Here is a 22,612-nt window from a genome sequence, read left to right as displayed (position 1 = left end):
ACGTGGGCAGAGCATCACAAATGGGAGCTTGCCAAGTGGATCCTGGTCGGGTCACATGCAGGAGTCTATCTCTCTGCCTCCCCACTTCACACTTAAGAAAAAAAAAAGCCTGACCAGGTGGTGGCACAGTGGATAGAGCATCGGACTGGGATGCGGAAGGACCCAGGTTCGAGACCCCGAGGTCGCCAGCTTGAGCACGGGCTCATCTGGCTTGAGCAAAGAGCTCACCAGCTTAGACCCAAGGTCGCTGGCTCCAGCAGGGGGTTACTTGGTCTGCTGAAGGCCCTCGGTCAAGGCACATGTGAGAAAGCAATCAATGAACAACTAAGAAGTCGCAATGCGCAACGAGAAACTGATGATTGATGCTTCTCATCTCTCTCCGTTCCTGTCTGTCCCTGTCTATCTCTGCCTCTGTAAAAAAAAAAAAAGTTAAATAGAAAGGTATCGTGCTGATACATGAAAATTCAGTGTGAAAAAATCATTTTAATAAATTTAATACATGTCCAAACAGTGCATCAGTGGGATTTTTTGGTAATCCTGAGAAAAACTTTTTAAATTTATCTAGAAGGAAACAAAAAGAAAATAATAAAAGTGAAGTCTTTTTTTTTCTTTTTTTTTTTTTGTTATTTTCTGAAGTTGGAAACGGGGAGGCAGTCAGACACACTCTCGCATGCGCCTGACCGGGATCCACCCGGCACGCCCACCAGGGGACGATACTCTGCTTATCTGGAGCGTTGCTCTGTTGCAACCAGAGCCATTCTAGAGCCTGAGGCAGAGGCCATAGAGCCACCCCCAGCGCCCAGGCCACCTTTGCTCCAATGGATCCCTGGCTGTGGGAGGGGAAGAGAGAGACTGAGAGGAAGGAGAGGGGGAGGGGTGGAGAAGCACATGGGCGCTTCTCCTGTGTGCCCTGGCCGGGAATCAAACCTGGGACTCCTGCACGCCAGGCCGATGCCCTACCGCTGAGCCAACCGGCCAGGGAGCGAAGTCTTTTTATTTAAGAAATAAATAAGAGGCCCTGGCCGGTTGGCTCAGTGGTAGAGCGTCGGCCTGGAGTGCGGGGGACCTGGGTTCGATTCCCGGCCAGGGCACACAGGAGAAGCGCCCATGTGCTTCTCCAACCCCCCCCCTTCCTCTCTGTCTCTCTCTTCCCCTCCCGCAGCCAGGGCTCCATTGGAGCAAAGATGGCCCGGGCGCTGGGGATGGCTCCTTGGCCTCTGCCCCAGGCGCTAGAGTGGCTCTGGTCGCTCGCGGCAGAGCATCGCCCCCTGGTGGGCGTGCCAGGTGGATCCTGGTTGGGCGCATGCGGGAGTCTATCTGACTGTCTCTCCCCGTTTCCAGCTTCAGAAAAAAAAAAATACAAAAAACAAAAAAAGAAATAAATAAGAAAAACTACAAGGGTTTGTCCTACCATACATTTATCTTTGTAAAACTACAAAAAATAAAACATACAATGTAGATGTTAAAATAGATCAACAGAACAGAAATGAGTATAGAAACAGATCTAAGTACTAATTAAAATTCAGTATATAATTTAAAATGCTATTTTAAATATATACAGTTAGTGCTCGACTTACGACCATGATTGGTTCCGACAGACCGGTCATAACATGATGTGATCATAAGTTGAGTAGGCTATATGTACAGTACTGTGAAATGATGTTATAAAAATCTTTAAGTTGGCCTGGCCGGTTGGCTCAGTGGTAGAGCGTCGGCCTGGTGTGCAGAAGTCCCGGGTTCGATTCCCAGCCAGGGCACACAGGAGAAGCACCCATCTGCTTCTCCAACCTTCCCCCTCTCCTTCCTCTCTGTCTCTCTCTTCCCCTCCCGCAGCTGAGGCTCCACTGGAGCGAAGATGGCCCGGGCGCTGGGGATGGCTCCTTGGCCTCTGCCCCAGGCACTAGAGTGGCTCTGGTCGCAACAGAGCGACACCCCAGAGGGGCAGAGCATCGCCCTGTGGTGGGCAGAGCGTCGCCCCCTGGTGGGCGTGCCGGGTGGATCCTGGTCGGGCGCATGCAGGAGTCTGTCTGTCTCTCCCCATTTCCAGCTTCAGAAAAATACCAAAAAAAAAATCTTTAAGTCATAATTTTCTTTCATTGTTATATATCATAATTTTCTTTGTTCATTTTATGCCATTTGTATCATCTCTACACCATTTTCTTATTTTTACATTATCCAGTTTAAGTAAAACACTGCATTACCAGTACAACTGGTTTAGTATTTGCAAAGACAATTTCCTCTTGGTAGACATCTTGGGAAGGGTTTGATAAAAAATATCCAAGACACAAAACACAAATTGCTGTACCGAGTCTGGGATAACAGTTGAAATGGTGCACGCAGAGATGGTAGTGCTGCCGGAAGCTGGTCCACACTGTCATATGCCCAGCTGGGCTACGCTTGCGCTGCCAGACGCGGAGCAGTCGTGGCTAGTGATTGTGGTCATAAAGTTGAATGATCGTAAGTTGCATAGGTTGTAAGTCAATCAATATTTGTAAGGAACTGGTTAAACTGTAGTAAGTCCATATAAAATACAATGGAATACTGCACAGATATTAAGAATAAGGTAGATTTTATAGTGATGTAGTAAGATAATCATAATTATAGAATGACCAAAATAAAATTACAGAATAGGAAGTACAATATGAGCCCCTGTCTGTTAAATATCAATAAATACATTTATTTGAGAGCCACTCTATATAGAGAAAATGTCTAAAAGGATACAATATACCAAAATATTACTGTCACTACCTCCAGGACTATAACAGAGAGGAATAAGAAAGAGAGTCCATCTGCCAGGGTCCCAATAATAAAGAGATGGCAAACTACGATTAGTATAATCTGAAGGAGGGTTATTTATAAAAGAAATAATTAGGGCCCTGGCCGGTTGGCTCAGTGGTAGAGTGTCAGCCTAGCGTGCGGGAGTCCCGGGTTCAATTCCCGGCCAGGGCACACAGGAGAAGCACCCTTCTGCTTCTCCACCCCTCTCCCTCTCCTTCCTCTCTCTCTCTTCCCCTCCCACAGCCAAGGCTCCATTGGAGCAAAGATGGCCCAGGCGCTGAGGATGGCTCTGTGGCCTCTGCCTCAGGTGCTAGAATGGCTCTGGTTGCAACAGAGCAACACCCCAGCTGGGCAGAGCATCGCCCCCTGGTGGGCATGCCAGGTGGATCCCAGTCGGGCGCATGCGGTAGTCTGTCTGACTGCCTCCCCGTTTCCAACTTCAGAAAAATACAAAAAAAAAAAAAAAGAAATAATTACTGCTTGACCTGTGGTGGTGCAGCAGATAAAGTACTGACCTGGAATGCCGAGGTTGCAGGTTTGAAACCGGGCTTGCCTGGTCAAGGCACATGTGAGAAGCTTCCTGCTCCTTCCCCCACCCTACCCATCTGGCCTTTCTCTCTCTCTCCCCTCTCTCTAAAATCAATTAATAAAAATCTTAAAAACAAAAACCTAAAGTTGAGAGGTGAGGTCTACAGCAGGGGTCCCCAAACTACTGCCCGCGGGCCGCATGTGGCCCCCTGAGGCCATTTATCCGGCCCCGCCACACTTCCGGAAGGGGCACCTCTTTCATTGGTGGTCAGTGAGAGGAGCATAGTTCCCATTGAAATACTGGTCAGTCTATTGATTTAAATTTACTTGTTCTTTATTTTAAATATTGTATTTGTTCCCGTTTTGTTTTTTTACTTTAAAATAAGTTATGTGCAGTGTGCATAGGGATTTGTTCATAGTTTTTTTTTATAGTCCGGTCCTCCAACAGTCTGAGGGACAGTGAACTGGCCCCCTGTGTAAAAAGTTTGGGGACCCCTGGTCTACAGCTACCTCAGGGGATGGAAGAGAAACTGGGACTAGCAATAGCTGAACAATCACTCTGGCTCCCCAATAAAACAGGAGACAGAGATATCAGAACCCAGGTAATAGATTATAAACTCCCCTGAGAGGAAATAACTATTTTAACCTAATTCTTCTCCTCTTAAATCTCCTCTTAAGACTGAACACAACAAGAAGAGGACCTGGGAGCATTTTCCCTGGGGCAGAAAACCAGGTAGAAATGGGTGGAGGATAGATCTGGAAAAGTATGTGAAGGATATCTGGCAAAGATTTCTTTTACCCTTTTATAAAGTTAATTACATGAATACAAGTACAATCTTTTCATTAAAAATTAAAACCTTAGTGCTCACTTGTAATGATACAACATAGAATGACAAACTCATGAAGCACTCCATATATTTAAAAATAATAAAAATTAAAACTTTACATAGAAAACTAAAATCTCGTTCACCATAATCCTGGATCTTTCTCCAGAAGCAATCATCTTTGTTATTTTGGTGGGGTTTATTGATTTCCTTCTAGACAGAGACACATACTCACCACAGTAAAACACACATTGCTTTCCTGGGGTATTTATTATTTGCTTAACGGGAACAGCATTGTAAAGCCAGTATCCAAGGCCACCATCACAGCCGTCTGGCCCATGCAGGTCCGCATTGGATTCTGACAGTCGGTAAAGAAACAACGGAGCTAAAAACTGGTGGGCCATCATCTTTAATCCTAGCCTGCACCCAGCAGGCAAGGAAAAACACACACTGGGCTCCAAAACCCACTCACATTCAGCGCTCACAAAGCTACTGACTTATCCGAGTATCCTAGAATCAAAGGTTTCTAGCTCACTAGACTAATTCACCTCTGTTTCCTATCTCCTTCTTTCTCCCTGCACAAACTGGCTTCTCCTTCAACACTCCGCCATCTTGGCTGCTTCTCCTGGCTTTCTCCACGTGGCCTTTCTCTGCTCCCCTCTCTGCTCTCTCCTCTAATGATAATCTCAGGAACCAAGAGAGCAAGCTCCTGTTCTGCCCCCATTTATTCATTCATTCATTCATTCATTTATTTATTTATTTATTTTTCTGAAGCCAGAAACGGGGAGGCAGTCCGGCAGACTCCCGTATGCACCCAATCAGGATCCACCCGGCATGCTCACCAGGGAGCAATGCTCTGCCCATCTGGAGTGTCACTCTGCTGTGACCAGAGCCATTCTAGCACCTGAAGCAGAAGCCACAGAGCCATCCTCAGCGCCCGGGCCAACTTTGCTCCAATGGAGCCTTGGCTGCGAGAGGGAAAGAGAGAGACAGAGAGGAAGGAGAGGGGGAGGCGTGGAGAAGCAAATGGGCGCTTCTCCTGTGTGCCCTGGCTGGGAATCGAACCCGGGACTCCCGCACGCCAGGCCGATGCTCTACCACTGAGCCAACCGGCCAGGGCCTCTGCCCCCGTTTTATTTTATTTATTTTTTTTCTTGAAGCTGGAAACGGGGAGAGACAGTCAGACAGACTCCCGCATGCGCCCGACCGGGATCCACCCGGCATGCCCACGGGGGGGGGTGGGGTGCTCTGCCCACCAGGGGGCGATGCTCTGTCCCTCCGGGGGTTGCTCTGCCGCGACCAGAGCCACTCTAGCGCCTGGGGCAGAGGCCAAGGAGCCATCCCCAGCGCCCAAGCCATCTTTGCTCCAATGGAGCCTTGGCTGCGGGAGGGGAAGAGAGAGACAGAGAGGAAGGAGGGGGGGGGTGGAGGGTGGAGAAGCAAATGGGCGCTTCTCCTATGTGCCCTGGCCGGGAATCGAACCCAGGTCCCCCGCACGCCAGGCCGACGCTCTACCGCTGAGCCAACCAGCCAGGGTCTGCCCCCATTTTAAAGTGTAGAAATCATAAAGCGTCGACCTGGAATGCTGAGGTCACCGGTTCGAAACCTGCACTTGTCTGGTCAAGGCACATATGGGAGTTGATGCTTCCTGCTCCTCCCCCCTTTCTCTCTCTCTCTCCTCTCTAAAATGAATAAAAAAAATAAAATAAAATAAAAAGATTAAAGTGTAGAAATCAAAACCTTTAATCCAATATACAAAACAGGGAAGTCTCTAATAAAAAAGTCACTTATCTGAGGCATGATGGGATTGTACCACCCCACATCAAAGAGGGTGGGAAAGGCCTGACTGGGCGGTGGCGCAGTGGATAGAGCATTGGACTGGGATGTGAAAGACCCAGGTTCGAGACCGCAAGGTCGCCAGCTTAACCGAGGGCTCATCTGGTTTGAGCAAAAGCTCACCAGCTTGAGCCCAAGGTTGCTGGCTTGAGCAAGGGGTTACTCAGTCTGCTGAAGGCCCGCGGTCAAGGCACGTATGAGAAAGCAATCAATGAACAACTAAGGTGTTGCAATGCGCAAAGAAAAACTAATGATAGATGCTTCTCATCTCTCCGTTCCTGTCTGTCTGTCCCTGTCTATCCCTCTCTCTGACTCTCTCTCTCTCTGTCTCTGTAAAAAAGAAAAGAAAAAAAAAAAGGTGAAAGGCTTAGTCCTAAAACCAAGCCCCAGGCTACAAGGATCCTGCCTGCCCACAGCCCGCCCCCAACACACATTAATATCACCTGGGCCACAGGCTTCCATGTGGGCAGCGCCATCTTTAACAAAGTGATCATAATATATTTTATCTGCCCAACAAGCATTACTCTATTACTTTCTGCAAACCTTTTTCACCATTTTCAGTTCAGTTATAAAACAATGCTCAAGAAGCCAAGATGGTTGATGCTCCTCAGGGTTATTTATACTGTATGTCAGTAGCTCTCAAAATATGCCCTCCCCCAGCTGTATTAGCATCACCTAGGAATTTGTTTAAAATACAAGTATCAAGCCCCACCCTAGAAAGGTGAATCAAAGGCTCAGGAAGTGAAGCCCAGTAATCTTCCTTTTAACCAGACCTTAAGACCTGACCTTTATGAGAGCCACTACTCCAACACCAGTGCATTGCCCCAGCTAGAAATCTGCATTTTAACAAGATCCCCGGATGATGCATAAGTAAATTAAAGTGTGAGCAGGGCCGGTCGAATTTTGAGCCATAAACCTAACCTCAATCCATATTACCAGCACCCATTCACACACTGTATCTATGAGTGGTTTCTGGGGTAGGGGAGGGAGGAGGCCAGCAGAAAGACCAGTGGTTTCTAATCTCTTTGAATTTGAATCTATTTCTCCTGTGCGGAAAAAACATCAGCACTGCTTGCCCTAGTTAGGCAGAGCATGTTACCAGTGTGGTCTTTTGTGCGTGACAGAAAGCACATATCTACCATTAAACCACCCTGGAATTTTATTGCTCTTAGATGTCAATATTGTAAGTTCTCATTTTCCTTTTAAAATACATAAGTAATCCCTGGCCGGTTGGCTCATTGGTAGAGCGTCGGCCTGGCGTGCAGAAGTCCCGGGTTCGATTCCCAGCCAGGGCACACAGGAGAAGTGCTCATCTGCTTCACCCTTCCCCCTCTCCTTCCTCTCTGTCTCTCTCTTCCCCTCCCGCAGCGAGGCTCCATTGGAGCAGAGATGGCCCGGGCACTGGGGATGGCTCCTTGGCCTCTGCCCCAGGCGCTGGAGTGGCTCTGGTAGCAACAGAGCATTGCCTCCTGGTGGGCAGAGCGTCGCCCCCTGGTGGGCGTGCCGGGTGGATCCGGGTTGGGCGCATGCGGGAGTCTGTCTGGCTGTCTCTCCCCGTTTCCAGCTTCAGAAAAATACAAAAAATAAAAAAATAAAATAAAATACATAAGTAAATTTCCATTTTAACTCCAGGTATAATAAAGTTATATACAACTAGCTAACCTTTGTATCTCTAATATTGTAGTGGGTACCCAAAATTTTATTTTTTAATTGAATTTACTGGGGTGACATTAGTCTCAAGTGTACAACTTGCATATCGCATCATGTGCTTACCACCCAAAGCCAAGTCTCTTTCTGCCACCACTGACACCATCACAGCCACCGCAGGACCGTAGCTGCCCTCTTTCACCCCCCACCCCCCACCCCCGCCAGTCCCCTTTTCCTCTGGCAGTGACCATCATTTTAAAACAAACGATGGAGATATACCTTTTCTGTTCAAGAATACCTTTACCAATACCTATAAGTGTATTACCCTCCACTTCCATGCTGCAGCAGCTGCGTCCACGTAGCTTGTGAGGAGGTGAAAACACTACCAAGAATTCTACTTTTAACTTACTGCTCCCTTCCCCAAAGGCTCATCACTTTTCTTTCAAAACCAGCACCTGCCTCAGCCTCTCTCTGTAGCTCTTCTCTCATTTTCCTCCACTCAGTCTCAGGTCTGTCCTGAGTCAACTGCAAACATGTTGACTTTCCCAGGAAATTCTACCATGGGAACAACATACACAATTGTGCCTGAGAATGATAGTTTCACCACTCAATACATCCTGACTCCATCAAATATCTGCTTTTTAAGGCACTTCCAGTTCCTACCAGGCTTATGCTCCACCCCAATGCAACACAGCCCCCTCTTTCCAAGCTTTCTTGACCCAGAAGTAGGCAGGTTAAGTCTGTGGGGCCCATACTCGATTTGACTTGCCTCTCCCTTCTTAAAGCAATATTGGAATCAAAATTTCTAAAGCTCCCTTTTCAATTTGATAACTTTTCTTCCACAGAAACAAAGAGTATTTTAATCAAGCCTTAAATTTGGGCCCTAACACAGCATCATGAAAAATAATATACCTATTCTATCAAACAATTTTATTTTGAAAGAAAACATGTTTGCATCTCAAATGCACTACAAAAAGATTTTGGCATGGTAAAACTCAATTAATTTCTATCCCCACCTCATAGAATTAATTGTTTATGTTAAAATCATTTGTCAGCCCTGGCCAGTGGCTCAGTGGATAGAACGTCAGCAGGTATATGGACGTCCCGGGTTCGATTCCCAGTAAGAGCACCCAGAAGAAGCAATCACTTGCTTCTCTCCCCTCCCTCTGCCCCTTCTCTCCCTCTTCCCTTATTGCAGCCAAGCGTGTCTCTGGACACTGAGGATAGCTCGTTGATTCAAGCATCGAACATCGGCCCCAGAATTGCCTGATGGATCACAGGTGGGGCGCATGAGAGAGTCTGCCTCACTATCTCCCCTCCTCTCACCTAATAAAAAAATAGTAATAATAAAATAAAATCACATGTCAATTGAGACAGTTCATTTTTTAAAAGATTTTGTTCTACCATAAAGTTAGACTCACAGTATGTACAATATTATCTAAATTTTGGAGTCAAATTCTGACTTTAGCTTTGATCTCAACATAGAAATTTCCTTCATGAACTGCACACAAATTAATTTTAATAATGCAAATCTTTTGATTTGTTGCCTTTGTTGGTATTCTGGGTTAATTCTTTTAAGCACACGATGGTAGCTTTTATTTAAAGTTAAAGCTCAAAAATATCATGAAATAGTAATAATTCCTGTTTTCAACAGTATGTACATACTTTTAATAGAAACATTAAATAATTAAATTGCAAGAGTTCATGACTCATATTCTTGATATAAAGCAAAGAAAGTCAACAATAATGTCTTCCATTTGAGCTCCAAACATATTATAATTCTAGATATGGTCTAAGGCTAAGGCTCTTAAACAAGTAAATAGGTGGAAATTCCTCAATTATCTAAATTAATCAGTTTTTATCCTGCCTGAATAAAAAGAATATCTCCCTCCTATGAATTAATTCAATATTTAGTAATTTGAAAGACAGAGAATTCCTTTTTCCTTTCTAGTATCCATAAGCAAAAGTAGGAGAAAAAGACTGAATTGGCAGACTCAAATAAAAAACAGGCTATGTTCCAAAAGTCTATAAATAATGTTTTATAGACAGTATAGATAAAATAATATTAGAAACGCCATTTATAACTATAAGAAAATTTACTCAATCTCATGATTCCAACTTTAGGCCACCTAAACATAGAGAATTTTCAACAAGCATTCCACTATGCTACATTATTTTCCTCAAATAACCCACTGTCTCAGACAACTTCAACCTAACACCAAGCTCTCCAACTAAAGCCTTGAAATGTTCATATTCTATGCTACTGAATAAAAGGATAAAAAAATGAATAAAGGGGTATAGTTTGCTTTAGCTTGTGATAAATCAGTTTACTATGGAAACTAAGGCTAAAAAGAAGGTTAACATCCATTCTTGTCCTGATCTGAGTGGGTGGGGAGAGGTATCCATAGCCACAAAAAGGTGGGATTCAGAAGTTCCTCTGAGTAGGGTCAAAGTTTTCCTTGAGAAGTTCTATATCTGCGTAAGTGCCCAAACAAACCCTGATAAGACCCTAATGTTCAGAATCACAAAACATGTGAGATTTTCTAAGAAGGAATTTAAATATACCTGATCTAAAGTGAACCCACTTCAATATAGGTACTCCTACTCTCTCTGTGAAATAAGTAATGAATGGCTTTTTAAAAAATCAATTAAGTAATCTTAACACAATAATTCAAAACTTAAAAAAAGGAACATATTTCTGAAGAGGAGCAAAGATAAAATAAAGACTGAAAATTCTCTTCAGTGGCTAAAACAGTGATCACTTTTTATATTCCATCTTTTGTTACCAAAATTAACTGCTAACTTTGCTTAGATTACCAAAAGTGAGATACAGTAAAGCATGAGGCAAAAACACAGATTCCAGAACAAGACAGCTTAGGTTCATATCCCAGATAATACTCTTAATAGCTGCATCATCTCTAGCAAGTTACTTAACCTCTGCTTGTTTCTTCATCTGCACGATAAGGATAATCACAGCATCAACCTTAGAATATTGTGGTGAAAATTACATAAATTAAACCAGGAACAGCATTTAGAACCCTGCACACAGTAAGCACACAATAAGTGACCGATATTATCAACATTAAAAAATAAGTAGGATTTGGAAAAACTGCAGATAGGCATTCCAAGCTTAAGTAACAAACAAAGGAACAGAGGTGAAAAAGTGATACACATTTGGACAAGAGGACATTTCTATTTCCCTGGAGAATAATATTCATGAGGAAGAATAGTAGAGATTGGAATAAAGACACAATTGTGTGGGCCTTGAATGCCAGACCAAAGAATGTTTCTTTTACTTAAATGGCAGCCACTTATTTTTGATCTGATGAGATCTGTGCTTTAGCAATATTAATTATCAAGGTTAAATCATCTTACTACCATTAATGCAATTGTGACATTCTCTGTCCTCTTATGAAAGGTTAGCAGACCCCAAAATACATTTGTTCTGTTACCACACTGTCAGAATCTATCACTGAACTATTGCCCATGTGAATCATATCTGAAATCCTCACTGTGCATGGTACATAGTAAGTAGGCACTCAATAAATGTTTTATCATTTAGTTGCCACCAGAGAGCAGTGAAGTAAAGTCAGAGATTAATCCTCAAAGAAAATACAATTATAAATGAAGCAAATAAAGTAGCCAAATAACAGTTTATTATTAAACTAAAATATAAGTCACTGCTGATCAATATACTTGCCTAAAACAGTAAGAGTGGGTGGGTAGGGATCCTTGTATATATATTTTTTCATATAATATATTCCTGATTAGGTCAACCTGTTATAATAGATGAAAAAGAATAAAAACTGGCCACATCAATTTTTAAAACTGATTCTTTCAACCTCATAAAATTTAGCTATCAAACTGATAGCCTTTTCAAAGGATTACTAGGGCAATATCTTTGTAATAATGAAATATCCAGTAGTCTTAAATTAAACTATCTGCATTCCCAGTAGGATTATTTGTGTGTGTGTGTGTGTGTGTTTTTGTTTGTTTGTTTTTACAGAGACAGAGTGAGTCAGAGAGAGGGAAAGAGGGATAGACAGACAGGAATGGAGAGAGATGAGAAGCATCAATCATTAGTTTTTCATTGCGTGTTGCAACACCTTAGTTGTTCATTGATTGCTTCCTCATATGTGCCTTGACCGCGGGCCTTCAGCAGACCGAGTAACCTCTTGCTGGAGCCAGCAACCCTGGGTTCAAGCTGGTGGGCTTTTTGCTCAAACCTGATGAGCCTGCGCTCAAGCTGGCAACCTTGGGGTCTCGGACCTGGGTCCTCTGCATCCCAGTCCGACACTCACTGTGCCACTGCCTGGTTAGGCCCCAGTAGGATTATTTATAATAGCTAAGACAGGGAAACAACCTAAGTGTCTGACAGATGAACGGATAAACAAGATGTGGTATATACCTACAATGAAATATTATTCAGCCATGAGAAATAAGAAAATCCTGCCATTTTTAACATGGATGAAATTGGAAAACATAATACTAAAGTAGGAAAGCCAGAGAAAGACAAATACCATATGATCTCATTTATATGTGGAATCTAAAAATAAAACTTTTCTTCTTTTTAATTTAGAAAGTAAAACTCATAGAAACAGAGTAGAATGGTGATTACTAGGAGCTGCGGAATGGGGAAAAGGAGGAAATGTTGATCACAGGGCACAAGTCTTCAAAGATGACTGCAGTTAATAATACTGTCATGCATACTTGAAATTTGCTGTAAGAGAATAGATTTTAAGCTGTCTCACCAAAAAAAGGTTAACTGTGTGAGCTGATGGATGTATTAATACTATTTCACAATGTATACATATATCAAATCATCACTTTAAATATATATAATTTTGTCAATAAAAAGGGTCGATTCCTCAATATCATGCTACACAGTAAAAATAAAGGTTCAACTCCTGACCTGATTCCAACAAGTAACAGAGGAAAGACCAGCTCACAGTAGCTGTAGGCTTACATAGAGTGCACACTCTCTACCTGGCTGCTTCACCTCACCACAGCTGTAAGTGCTATTACAACAGGTCAGGCTTAAAATATTTTTTGGTAAGTGTTCACTAAAAGAATTCCAACAGAGCTTGGAAGTACATAGGATGACTGATACAGGAGTTTATATCCTCAGATTAATTTTTTCTCCTGGTGGCTGTAGGGGAAAATCAGCTTCCCAAATATGTCAGTCAGTCCTTACTTTTAGAAACTTAAAACACACATAAACACAAACATGCAAATTACCCTGTTTCCCTGAAAATAAGACCTAGTATAATTTTTTTCAAGCTTAGAAATATAAGGCCTCCTCTGAAAATAAGACCTAGCGCATCTTTAGGAGCAAAATTTAATATAAGACACTGTCTTATTTTCAGGGAAACAGGGTAGATTGTTGTACACGGAAATAGAGTCACAAGAAATTCTTGATGGAATTCAGAGTTTGGCTGGTTATGCTAATGTTTGTGATGACAGGACTACAGTATATTAATAAATGTTGATTTTTTTGTTGTTGTTGTTCAACAATAAATGTGAATTCTTGTTCATAGAAAAATAAGACATCCCCTGGAAATAAGATCTAGCACGTGTTTAGGAGCAAAAATTAATAAGACACGGTCTTATTTTCAGGGAAACACAGTAATAGAGTACTCCTGGATAAAAAGCAAGTTATGTATGTGGCTTTCTTGGGCAATCAATCATGCTGGCAACACAATCATAAAGCCAAGTAGGCCCAAATTTCTACATACCTTCTTCTAACGTACTTTTATTTTATTTATTTATTTTTTATTTTTATTTTTTACAGGGACAGAGAGAGAGTCAGAGAGAGAGGGATAGATAGGGACAGACAGACAGGAACAGAGAGAGATGAGAAGCATCAATCATCAGTTTTTCATTGCGACGCCTTGACTGCGGGCCTTCAGCAGACCAAGTAACCCCTTGCTTGAGCCAAGGACCTTGGGTCCAAGCTGGTGAGCATTTTGCTCAAGCCAGATGAGCCCACGCTCAAGCTGGTGACCTCGGGGTCTCGAACCTGGGTCCTCCGCATCCCAGTCTGACGCTCTATCCACTGTGCCACAGCCTGGTCAGGCTTCTAATGTACTTTTAAAGTAACTATATAATTTTAGACTAAAAAAGAAAAGAAAAAAGTTCCAACTCTCTTGTGCTTTTTAAAGCTTGCAAGTATTAGCATTTAAAACGCTGAAATGTATTCACTTAAACATGTTCCTGTCAGCATTACCAACAACGCTCCATTATCCATCTTGGTATCCATGTCTCCAGATGATTTTTAATCCCCGCCTGACTTTTCCCTACCAACAAGTACTTGGATACCATCTTTACCCTGCCTGCCCCCATTACTTGGTTGTGCTTAGGGAATTATAATTACAGTGATCCTGCCTTTAGAACATCCTTAGAGCACAAAGCCTCTTTGTATGATTGGGGGTGAAGAGGGCGCCTTCCAGGCTCCATAGTAAAGGATAGTGGCAACACAGGCAGCAGTGAAGGAAGGGGAGCTGGAACCACTATGGTAACCCTCAGGTCTGCCTCAATATTGTTGGGGTTTTATTTACTAAGTGCCCAGTCAAAAGGCTTTGCAAAGCCTCTGTACCCCTCCCATAGGGGGGAATAGGAGATGGGGACTGTCCTTACAGATAGGTAGTAGACCACCACCAAGCTCAGAAGGCCAGGAAGCAGAAGGAAGCATTAAAAAAAGAGAAAAAGCAAAAGCTGAACTTCATACCTCTGTACTGTTCTAAGGACCTGAGGTAATAAAGTCACTAACAATGAAGGCCATCATTCCAGTGCATCAGTGGATTAGTACTGGTATTACTGGTATCCAGCAGGTGCTCAAATATCTACTGAAGCGGCAACAAAAATCTACATAGAAAGACAAATTATTAAAAAAATTTTAAAAATAAGATAGGCTGAAAGCCAAATGAAAAATACTTTTTGTTAATTACAATAGTCCCAACTATTTATGAAATAAATACTTCTTCTACTTAGCCTACCCTACTACTTCTAGCCTAGTCTTTAAAACAGCTCACTCTCTAGCTTTTGAAAATAAAATCAGTTCCAACTGAAGACCAATGAGCACCATCTGCAGATACTGAAATCAAAGGTGCTGAAGCAGAATTGATACACACAGGTAACTTTCAACTCAAGGAACATCCCCAAAGCACTATACAAAACATCTACTGCTTATGTGCTTGCTAGTTTCTCTTCCATGTATTTCTTCCTCTCACCACTTCTTCCCTCTTTTATTTTCTTTCAAGAGGGTCAAGTCACTATATATTTCAAAACTCACAATCTCTCCCTTATTTCTACATTTTTTAAGCAGACAAGGCAGTGATAATTTCCAGATTATGACTGGAGGGAACTATGATAAACCCTAGTATAATCCTATCATTCTCCTCCTCCACCTGCCCAACATCACTCCAATTAACTATTCAAAGCAGTCCCTAGAATAGCACTAATATCTATTTAAACAGAACAGGAATAAGCTGAAACTGCTTTAGGTAAGACCTACAGGTGAGAACTGTTTACTCTCATTGTGTGGGCATAAGACTATTTTTGTTAAGCCTTTTTTGTTTTATTTACATATATTTTCTTTAAAGAATTCCTTCAAGACAGCAGCAAAAGCACAATATAACTCTCAATCCATCACCCTCAATCACGTTTTAAAATAAAAAAAAAAAAGACAACAGAAACCACTTCAAATGTACTTCTCCCTTGAGCCTGCAGAACAGCACTCTTCCATGACAACTGTTCTCAAAAACCTACTGCCATTATTTGCAAAAGGAGGAAGTACAGTCTTGTCCTTGGTTGAGCACTATCACCTCCTCCCTCTCCAAGAAAAAGTGAGATAGCAGGAAGCATAAACAACCACTTAATGAAAAATATAACTGGGTAAATATTTTTAAATTTGGCTAAAAAGCCTCAGGTCTTAAGAAATTCAGAAATGCTAGTGTAGGGGAAATAGGAAGAGCAAAATAAAATTGGATTTCCCCCTCAAAGTGAGCACTGTAAGAATGAAAGAGCAAGCCTGACAGGCGGTGGCGCAGTGAATAGAGCGTCGGACTGGGATGCGGAGGACCCAGGTTCGAGACCCGAGGTCGCCAACTTGAGCACGGGCTCATCTGGTTTGAGCAAGGCTCACCTCAAGCAAGGGGTTACTCGGTCTGCTGAAGGCCCACGGTCAAGGCACATATGAGAGAGCAATCAATGAACAACTAAGGTGTCGCAACGAAAAACTGATGATTGATGCTTCTCATCTCTCTCAGTCCCTATCTGTCTCTCTCTCTGTCACTGTAAAAATAAATTAATTAATTTTTTAAAAAAAGAATGCAAGAGCAAATGTGGTGCATCGCTACTTTCTTTCACTTACTATATGCTTTGTCTTTTTAATGATTTCTCTCTTATTCTATCCATAAATGATGGTATTTTCTAAATAGTTTATTTTGTACATATTTCTCCAGCCCCACAACAAATTTTACAATATTAAATTGACTCTTTGGTTCAACTGAGCATGGTGATGGAAAGCCAGGGTTGGTGAGTCCTGTCTCATGAAAAGTTCACATAGAGAAAACTCTTTTGGAGCCCCAGACCCAGCACTGACCAGCCCTGGTTGCAGAGCCCATTATTACAGATGGACCAATAGCTCCAAAGTGACAGGGCCATACCATGTCATAAATAACCTGTATGGGAATTAGAAAAGGGTGAGGGGACACATTTGAAGAAGAGGTGTTCATATTGGTAAGTGGAGCACAGAATGGATCTCCACTCCCATATGCCACCCAAAACAGGAGCCCTTGTGCTGAGCACAATCTACACAAACCTGCATAGCAACCCTGCAAAAGTGTATTTGAGGCAACACTCACCTCCAAAGTAGGTTTTTAGAAAAAAAGAACCTCATCAAAGACAAATAGCCATTTTCCAAATTTCCATACCAGAAACCCTCACATTTGTTAAAGAAATTATTTCCTGAATACATTAGAACTAGAGCAAAAGGGGTCTAGCAGAGAAGGGAAACTAGCAAATTTCAAAGAAAGGAAACTCTTCCATCTTAATAATCAGTTGTTTCTTAAGGTCTCTAATCTTTGACCATAGGTTCAAATAGCTGAACTTTGGCTGCATATCATAAATTCAAACCATCACTGTCATCTGCAAAGAAAGGTATGACGACATACATTTTTACCTTTCAGGGTTTACTTTTGCCAAATCTGCTAGTTTTCCTTCTCTGTAAGACCTTTTCTTTGTTTTTGTTTTTTGTTTTTTGTTTTTTTTTCATTTTTCCGAAGCTGGAAACAGGGAGGCAGTCAGACAGACTCCCGCATGTGCCCGACCAGGATCCACCCGGCATGCCCACCAGAGGGCGATGCTCTGCCCATCCGGAGCGTCGCTCTGTTGTGACAAGAGCCACTCTAGCGCCTGAGGCAGAGGCCATGGAGCCATCCCCAGCGCCCGGGCCATCTTTGCTCCAATGGAGCCTCGCCTGCAGGAGGGGAAGAGAGAGACAGAGAGGAAGGAGAGGGGGAAGGGTGGAGAAGCAGATGGGCGCTTCTCCTGTGTGCCCTGGCCGGAAATCGAACCCAGGACTCCCGCACGCCAGGCCGACACTCTACCACTGAGCCAACCGGCCAGGGCCGAGACCTTTTCTTTGCTTCTATCCTAAACATAAAACCACATACTGTGACATATGTGGTTCAAGTTTGTAAAACTGCTAAATAGCTCTGGTGGGTGGTGAGCCCCTTAGCTACCTGCATAAAAATAAGAGGAACAGCCTGACCAGGCGGTGGCACAGTGGACAGAGCATCGGATCGGGACACAGAGGACCCAGGTTCGAACCCCTGAGGTCACCAGCTTGAGTGCCAGCTCATCTGGCTGAGCTGGGCTCACCAGCTTGAGCACAGGGTCACTGGCTTGAGCATGGAATCATAGACCTGGCTTGAGCCCAAGGTTGCTGGCTTGGTCTGCTGTAGCCCCCCCCCCCCGCAGTCAAGGCAATATGAGAAAGCAATCAATGAACAACTAAGGAGCCAGAACAAAGAATTGATGCTTCTCATCTCTCTCCCTTCCTGTCTCTCCCTGTCTGTCCCTCTCTCTGACTCAGGGGGAAAAAAAATAACAGGAATAGACAACTTGGATTATGAAAAGCTTAACATTGAATGACTTCCATCCCTATCATTATTTTATGCCCTACAAAAGAGCTAAGTATCACGAGTCCAAATTAGTCCCAGTCACGCAGAAGGAGCAATAGAGGGCAGCCAGGCTGGGGCAAAGCTGAGATGGAGTACAACCCAGAATCAAAAGGAGCCTAAAGTAGTGGATCTCAAACTTTAGTGGGCCTCAGAATCTACTGAAACTTTTTCAGAATCAGATTCCTGTCCATCCTCCCCCAATCTAGTAAGTCAAAATACCCTGGAGCACTTATATTTTGACAAAGCTCAAACTGCTGACCTAGGTACACCAGAAAGTTTAGAAACACTGGGAAATCTTCCCCACCTATCAGCACCTCCAAAATAAAAGTCATCCATCACAAAACTTGGCTTTACAAGTCAGAAGCGGGTAAGAGAATCACCTGCCTGCATGCCTAACATGTGGTACAGGGCTGGAGCCTGTGGCTAGTTTCATTATTATAGGACAAAAACCTTGTGCTCTATAAACAAGAACAATTGTTTCATGTGAGAAATACTTCAAAGATCTGAAAATATTTAAAAAGATATAATAAAAATCTTTGTGCATTACACCCAAGATAAGCAAATCTTAATTTGCAATTACCTGATATAGATTTTAATAACAAAATATTACAGATGTAAAGCCCTCTGTGTACCCTGTCCAATCCCATTCCTCATCTTCTCAGAGATAATCACTACTCTGAATGTGGTGTTAGTTATTATCATGCATGTTTTTATACTTTTACTACATATGTACACTGCCGCAAACAATATTATTTTGCATGTTTTTAGATTTATGTAAACGAAACATTCTTTTTTTTTTTTTTTTTTTTGCATTTTTCTGAAGCTGGAAACAGGGAGAGACAGTCAGACAGACTCCCGCATGCGCCCGACCGGGATCCACCCGGCACGCCCACCAGGGGCGACGCTCTGCCCACCAGGGGGCGATGCTCTGCCCATCCTGGGCATCGCCATGTTGCGACCCTCCTGGGTGTCGCCATGTTGCGACCAGAGCCACTCTAGCGCCTGGGGCAGAGGCCACAGAGCCATCCCCAGCGCCCGGGCCATCTTTGCTCCAATGGAGCCTTGGCTGCGGGAGGGGAAGAGAGAGACAGAGAGGAAGGCGCGGCGGAGGGGTGGAGAAGCAAATGGGCGCTTCTCCTATGTGCCCTGGCCGGAATCGAACCCGGGTCCTCCGCACGCTAGGCTGACGCTCTACCGCTGAGCCAACTGGCCAGGGCTACGAAACATTCTTTAACAATCTTCTGTTACTTACTTCCCCACCTGATGTTGTTTGTGAAGTTCAACCATTTTAATGCATGTGGCTATTGTTTATTTTTCACAGGGCTACAATATTCAATTGTGTAGGGACTATCTAACAACAATTTATGTGTTCCCCTGTTGGTGGATATTTAAGCTGCAATGAGTATTCTTGTACTTTTTTGGACAGGTGCGCAAGTATATACTAGAAATGAAACGGGCATTTGGGGTAAATAGGTATGTTTGCCTTCCTTTAACTAGACTACACTATATTACTCTCCAAGGTGGTTGTATCCATTTACACTCCCACCAGTCATATAAAAAGTTGATTTTCCCACAACCTTACCAACACTGTTATCACAGACTTTTAAGTTTTGCCAATCTGATGGCTGTGAAATGGAATCTCACTGTTGTTTCAGTTTGCATCTCCCTGATAGCAAGTCTTTGACAAATAAATTTTTACACTTTTATATACATCTGCCAAATACATGCTTCTCACAGTTTTTTAGAAAAGTCTCACTTGTCTTGTCTTAATCGGGGCAGTATTTCCCAAAGCACCCTGCCAACAGCCACCACAGCTGGAAAGTTGAGGTGCAGGAGGGCAGCGAGAAAACAGCTGACTTAAACAGGGATTCATCTTGGACAAAAGGCCCTAATTAATGCACTTGCTAATTAGTCTTCCTTTCCCTCTTTTGTCAAGCCTTACTTGCAAGACACTACTAAAGGCCTGCAGCCCTAGAACAGGAGAATGGAGGTGGGAAGTGTAAAAGCTAAAACATTTATATAAAAGTACTACACTGTCTTTATTCAAAAAAATGGACTGCAGGCTAGTACCTATTACTTATAAGGTCTTATAAGCCTTCACCTCTAACAGACACGTTTCAAACTCATCATGTTTGATTCCCTCTTTGAAATATCCCAATCCTTCCCTCTAGACTAGACATTGTCTGTTCCCTCCCGTCAGCCACCCTTTATCTCCCTTCCCCCACGACTTAATATTGTCTTTTTTCCCCATTCTACAACTATTTTCTAACTCCTCAGGACCCTCTTCATTGCCTATTAACACGTTGCACGCTCTCTCCCTCTTCTCCAAAATTCCAAGTCCACTCCTCCTTCCCTTTCCAAGATGCAGCCACAGTAAAAAAACAACCCAATTATCACTCTCTCCCCATATGGGAATTCCATGAAATACATGGACCTGCGTTACACGCCAGTAAGAGTAACTTGTCCCAATCCTCCCAGTTTCCTTCCCCCTGCAGGTCTGGGATAGCTGTTCTTTCTCTGGGGGTCCTACAAGTTTGACAATTCAGACCACCGGGGGTGGGAGTGGGGGCCTCATTCGGCCTTCTGTGGCAGAAATGCCTTTACTAAGGCTATATATGCACTTCTGTTTGAGGCATGAACGAAGCTCAGACCATTCCGTGGAAAAGACACCTTACAGGATTCTCCACAAAGAAGGCAGGCCTCCCTCCTATTAATTCCAGCTGGATTGGTTTAGTCAGTGCAGTGGTGGGGAAGGTGGCCTCGCAGAGACCAAACGTCCCCGCGATAAGAAGTTTCCTAAGCTCTGACCCACGCACTCAAGAAGCCCTCTTCTCCGAGAGCACACCCATCCCAGGAGTCTCTCCCTCCGCCGCTCCCCAAAGCCACTCCCTAGGGCACCACCAAGACCCCAAAGCGGCCCCTGCTGCTCCGTTCCAACCCGCGAAAGAGCCTTTCTCCAAAACCAGCCCAAAAAGCACCGGGTGGGCGTGCCTGGGACCAGGGCCTGGCGCCCCCTCCTCCCGGAGCAATCTCTCCCGGTTCTCGGAAGCTGGGGGCTCTTCCTCCTCCCACCCACCCCTGCTCGGGCCCCGCGCCGGCCCAGGGTGGCCCTGAGTCCCAGCCAGGATACGACTCTCAGCGGCTATGTGACCTTGGGCAAGTCACTTCCCTCTGGAAGCCTCAGTTTCCTCCCCCGCCTAGCAGAGACCTAGAGAGGTCCTGCCTTGGCCACCACAGAGGTGGGGGCTACCCACCCGGTGGGAAAACGCTTTGTAAGCCGCTCCGGCGCAACGGGGTCGAAGGGCTCACAGGGGCTCGGAGGTCGGACAAAGCTGACCCGGACCACGCTCCACCCACTCTGTGGGGCGGGCCGGCTGGACCACACGCCTTTGGGGCCCCCACCCCCCGGAACCAACCCACGCCCCTCCCCGCTTGGCCCGCTCCTAGACCCCGTACCTGCTCCCGGCGCTCGGCCGCAGGCGCCGCCACCCTGGGCGCCCGCCCGGAGAGGCCCCTGGCCGAGAGGGCTGAGGCGGCCGGCGGCGGCGGGCTCGGACCGGGGTAGCGGTAGTGGGGGGCGCGGACGGCGCGGGGGCCCGAGGTCCGCGGGGCCCGGCCTGGGAGACGACGACTGAGGCTGGAAGTGCGCGGCGGCCGCGGCTGCTGAGGCGGCGGCGACCGCGGCGGCAGCGCTTCCGCTCATGGCGGGGCCGCGAGCAGCGGCTCCGGCTGCGACTCGACTCCGGCGCGGCGGGCGCTGGCTGGGCCCGGGCCGGCGGCAGCAGCGACGGTGGCGGCGACGGAGGCGGCTCCCGGAGGGGGAGGAGGCGGAGCCGGGAAGCGGCGGCGGCGGCGGAGGGGGCGGGGACACGGAGGGGGCGGGGACCCGCGCAGCCGCCGCCAATGGGCGGTGTGCTCCTCCGCGGTGACTCCCGGGCGGGGCAGGCGGGGCGGTGGGGCATCCTCTGCTGCGGCCGCTCGCGGAGGCGGGGAACCTGGGGGCTGCCGGCCCGGAGAACCCCACTCCCGGAGCTCGAGTGCCTCCGGGCTGTGGCTTCGGAACTCCCAGGCCAGGCGTCGGGCGACCCAGGCCTGGCTGCGCTTGGGGCTCCGCTGCGCTGCTACCCGACACCGGCGTTCGCGCTGCGAGTTTGCCAGGGGTTCGGCCCGGGTAGTTGCTGCTAGCGGGCTCACCCGCCCGCCGGCCTCCCTCCAGTTCCATGGATTGTGCCGCCTCGGCCTCCTCCTCTTCGTCCCCACAGCATAGCTACAGTCGCCTCTCCGTCTTTGCCTGTTTCCTCAAAGTTTTTTTCTTTCAGACACTTAGGAAAGAAACTCTCTTCCCTTAGGCTGTGTCTCAGTGTTAAATCAGTCCCTTGTTGACCCAAAGAGAATAGCTGAGGCAGACCCAACCGAGTGCAGATGCCCTGCCTTCCCTTCGTCTACAGACCATCCTGAATTACAAGCAGAAGCCAGCCTGCCTCAGCTGTGGCCCCTGGTCCCTTTCTCCGACTTTCTCTTCCTTTTTCTTACTTTAAACGCCCTTGTTAAAGACTTACAGGAAACCATCCAACCCAGCTGAGCCTACTCTCAAAAGGAGGAGAGGGTGTGAGGTGAGGAAAGGCTTTTGAGCTGTGCTGACAGTTTTCCTATGAGAGAATTCTGCAGATTCATGACCCCCTTGGCAGCCCTCCTCTTCTTGGATATGATGTTGGTCACTGAACCCATTTCCTTTTCATGTTCCTCTGACTCATATCACAGCCATAGAGGAGGGAACAAAAGTACTCACCATGTGCTAGGAGTGCCTGTAAGTAC

The 22,612-nt window shown here is 45.3% G+C and overlaps 1 protein-coding gene across 5 annotated transcripts in view; it reads right to left on the bottom strand.

Annotated features, from left to right (window-relative positions):
* The window catches only part of RNF38 (ring finger protein 38), a 153,474-nt gene extending 131,876 nt beyond the window's left edge, over positions 1-21,598 (bottom strand). For 4 of the 5 annotated variants that reach the window (XM_066256759.1, XM_066256761.1, XM_066256762.1 and 1 more), the window contains exon 1: positions 21,254-21,598. In XM_066256759.1, coding sequence (XP_066112856.1) covers positions 21,254-21,500 — 247 coding nt within the window. In that variant the 5' untranslated portion in view covers positions 21,501-21,598. The remainder of the gene's footprint in view (positions 1-21,253) is intronic. The other variant, XM_066256770.1, reaches the window with a different exon arrangement.
* Positions 21,599-22,612: the final 1,014 nt, after the last annotated feature.

This window comes from Saccopteryx bilineata, chromosome 2 (assembly GCF_036850765.1).
Source record: "Saccopteryx bilineata isolate mSacBil1 chromosome 2, mSacBil1_pri_phased_curated, whole genome shotgun sequence".
NCBI classification, from domain to species: Eukaryota; Metazoa; Chordata; class Mammalia; order Chiroptera; family Emballonuridae; genus Saccopteryx; species Saccopteryx bilineata.
This window is presented reverse-complemented; position numbering and strand designations above follow the sequence as displayed.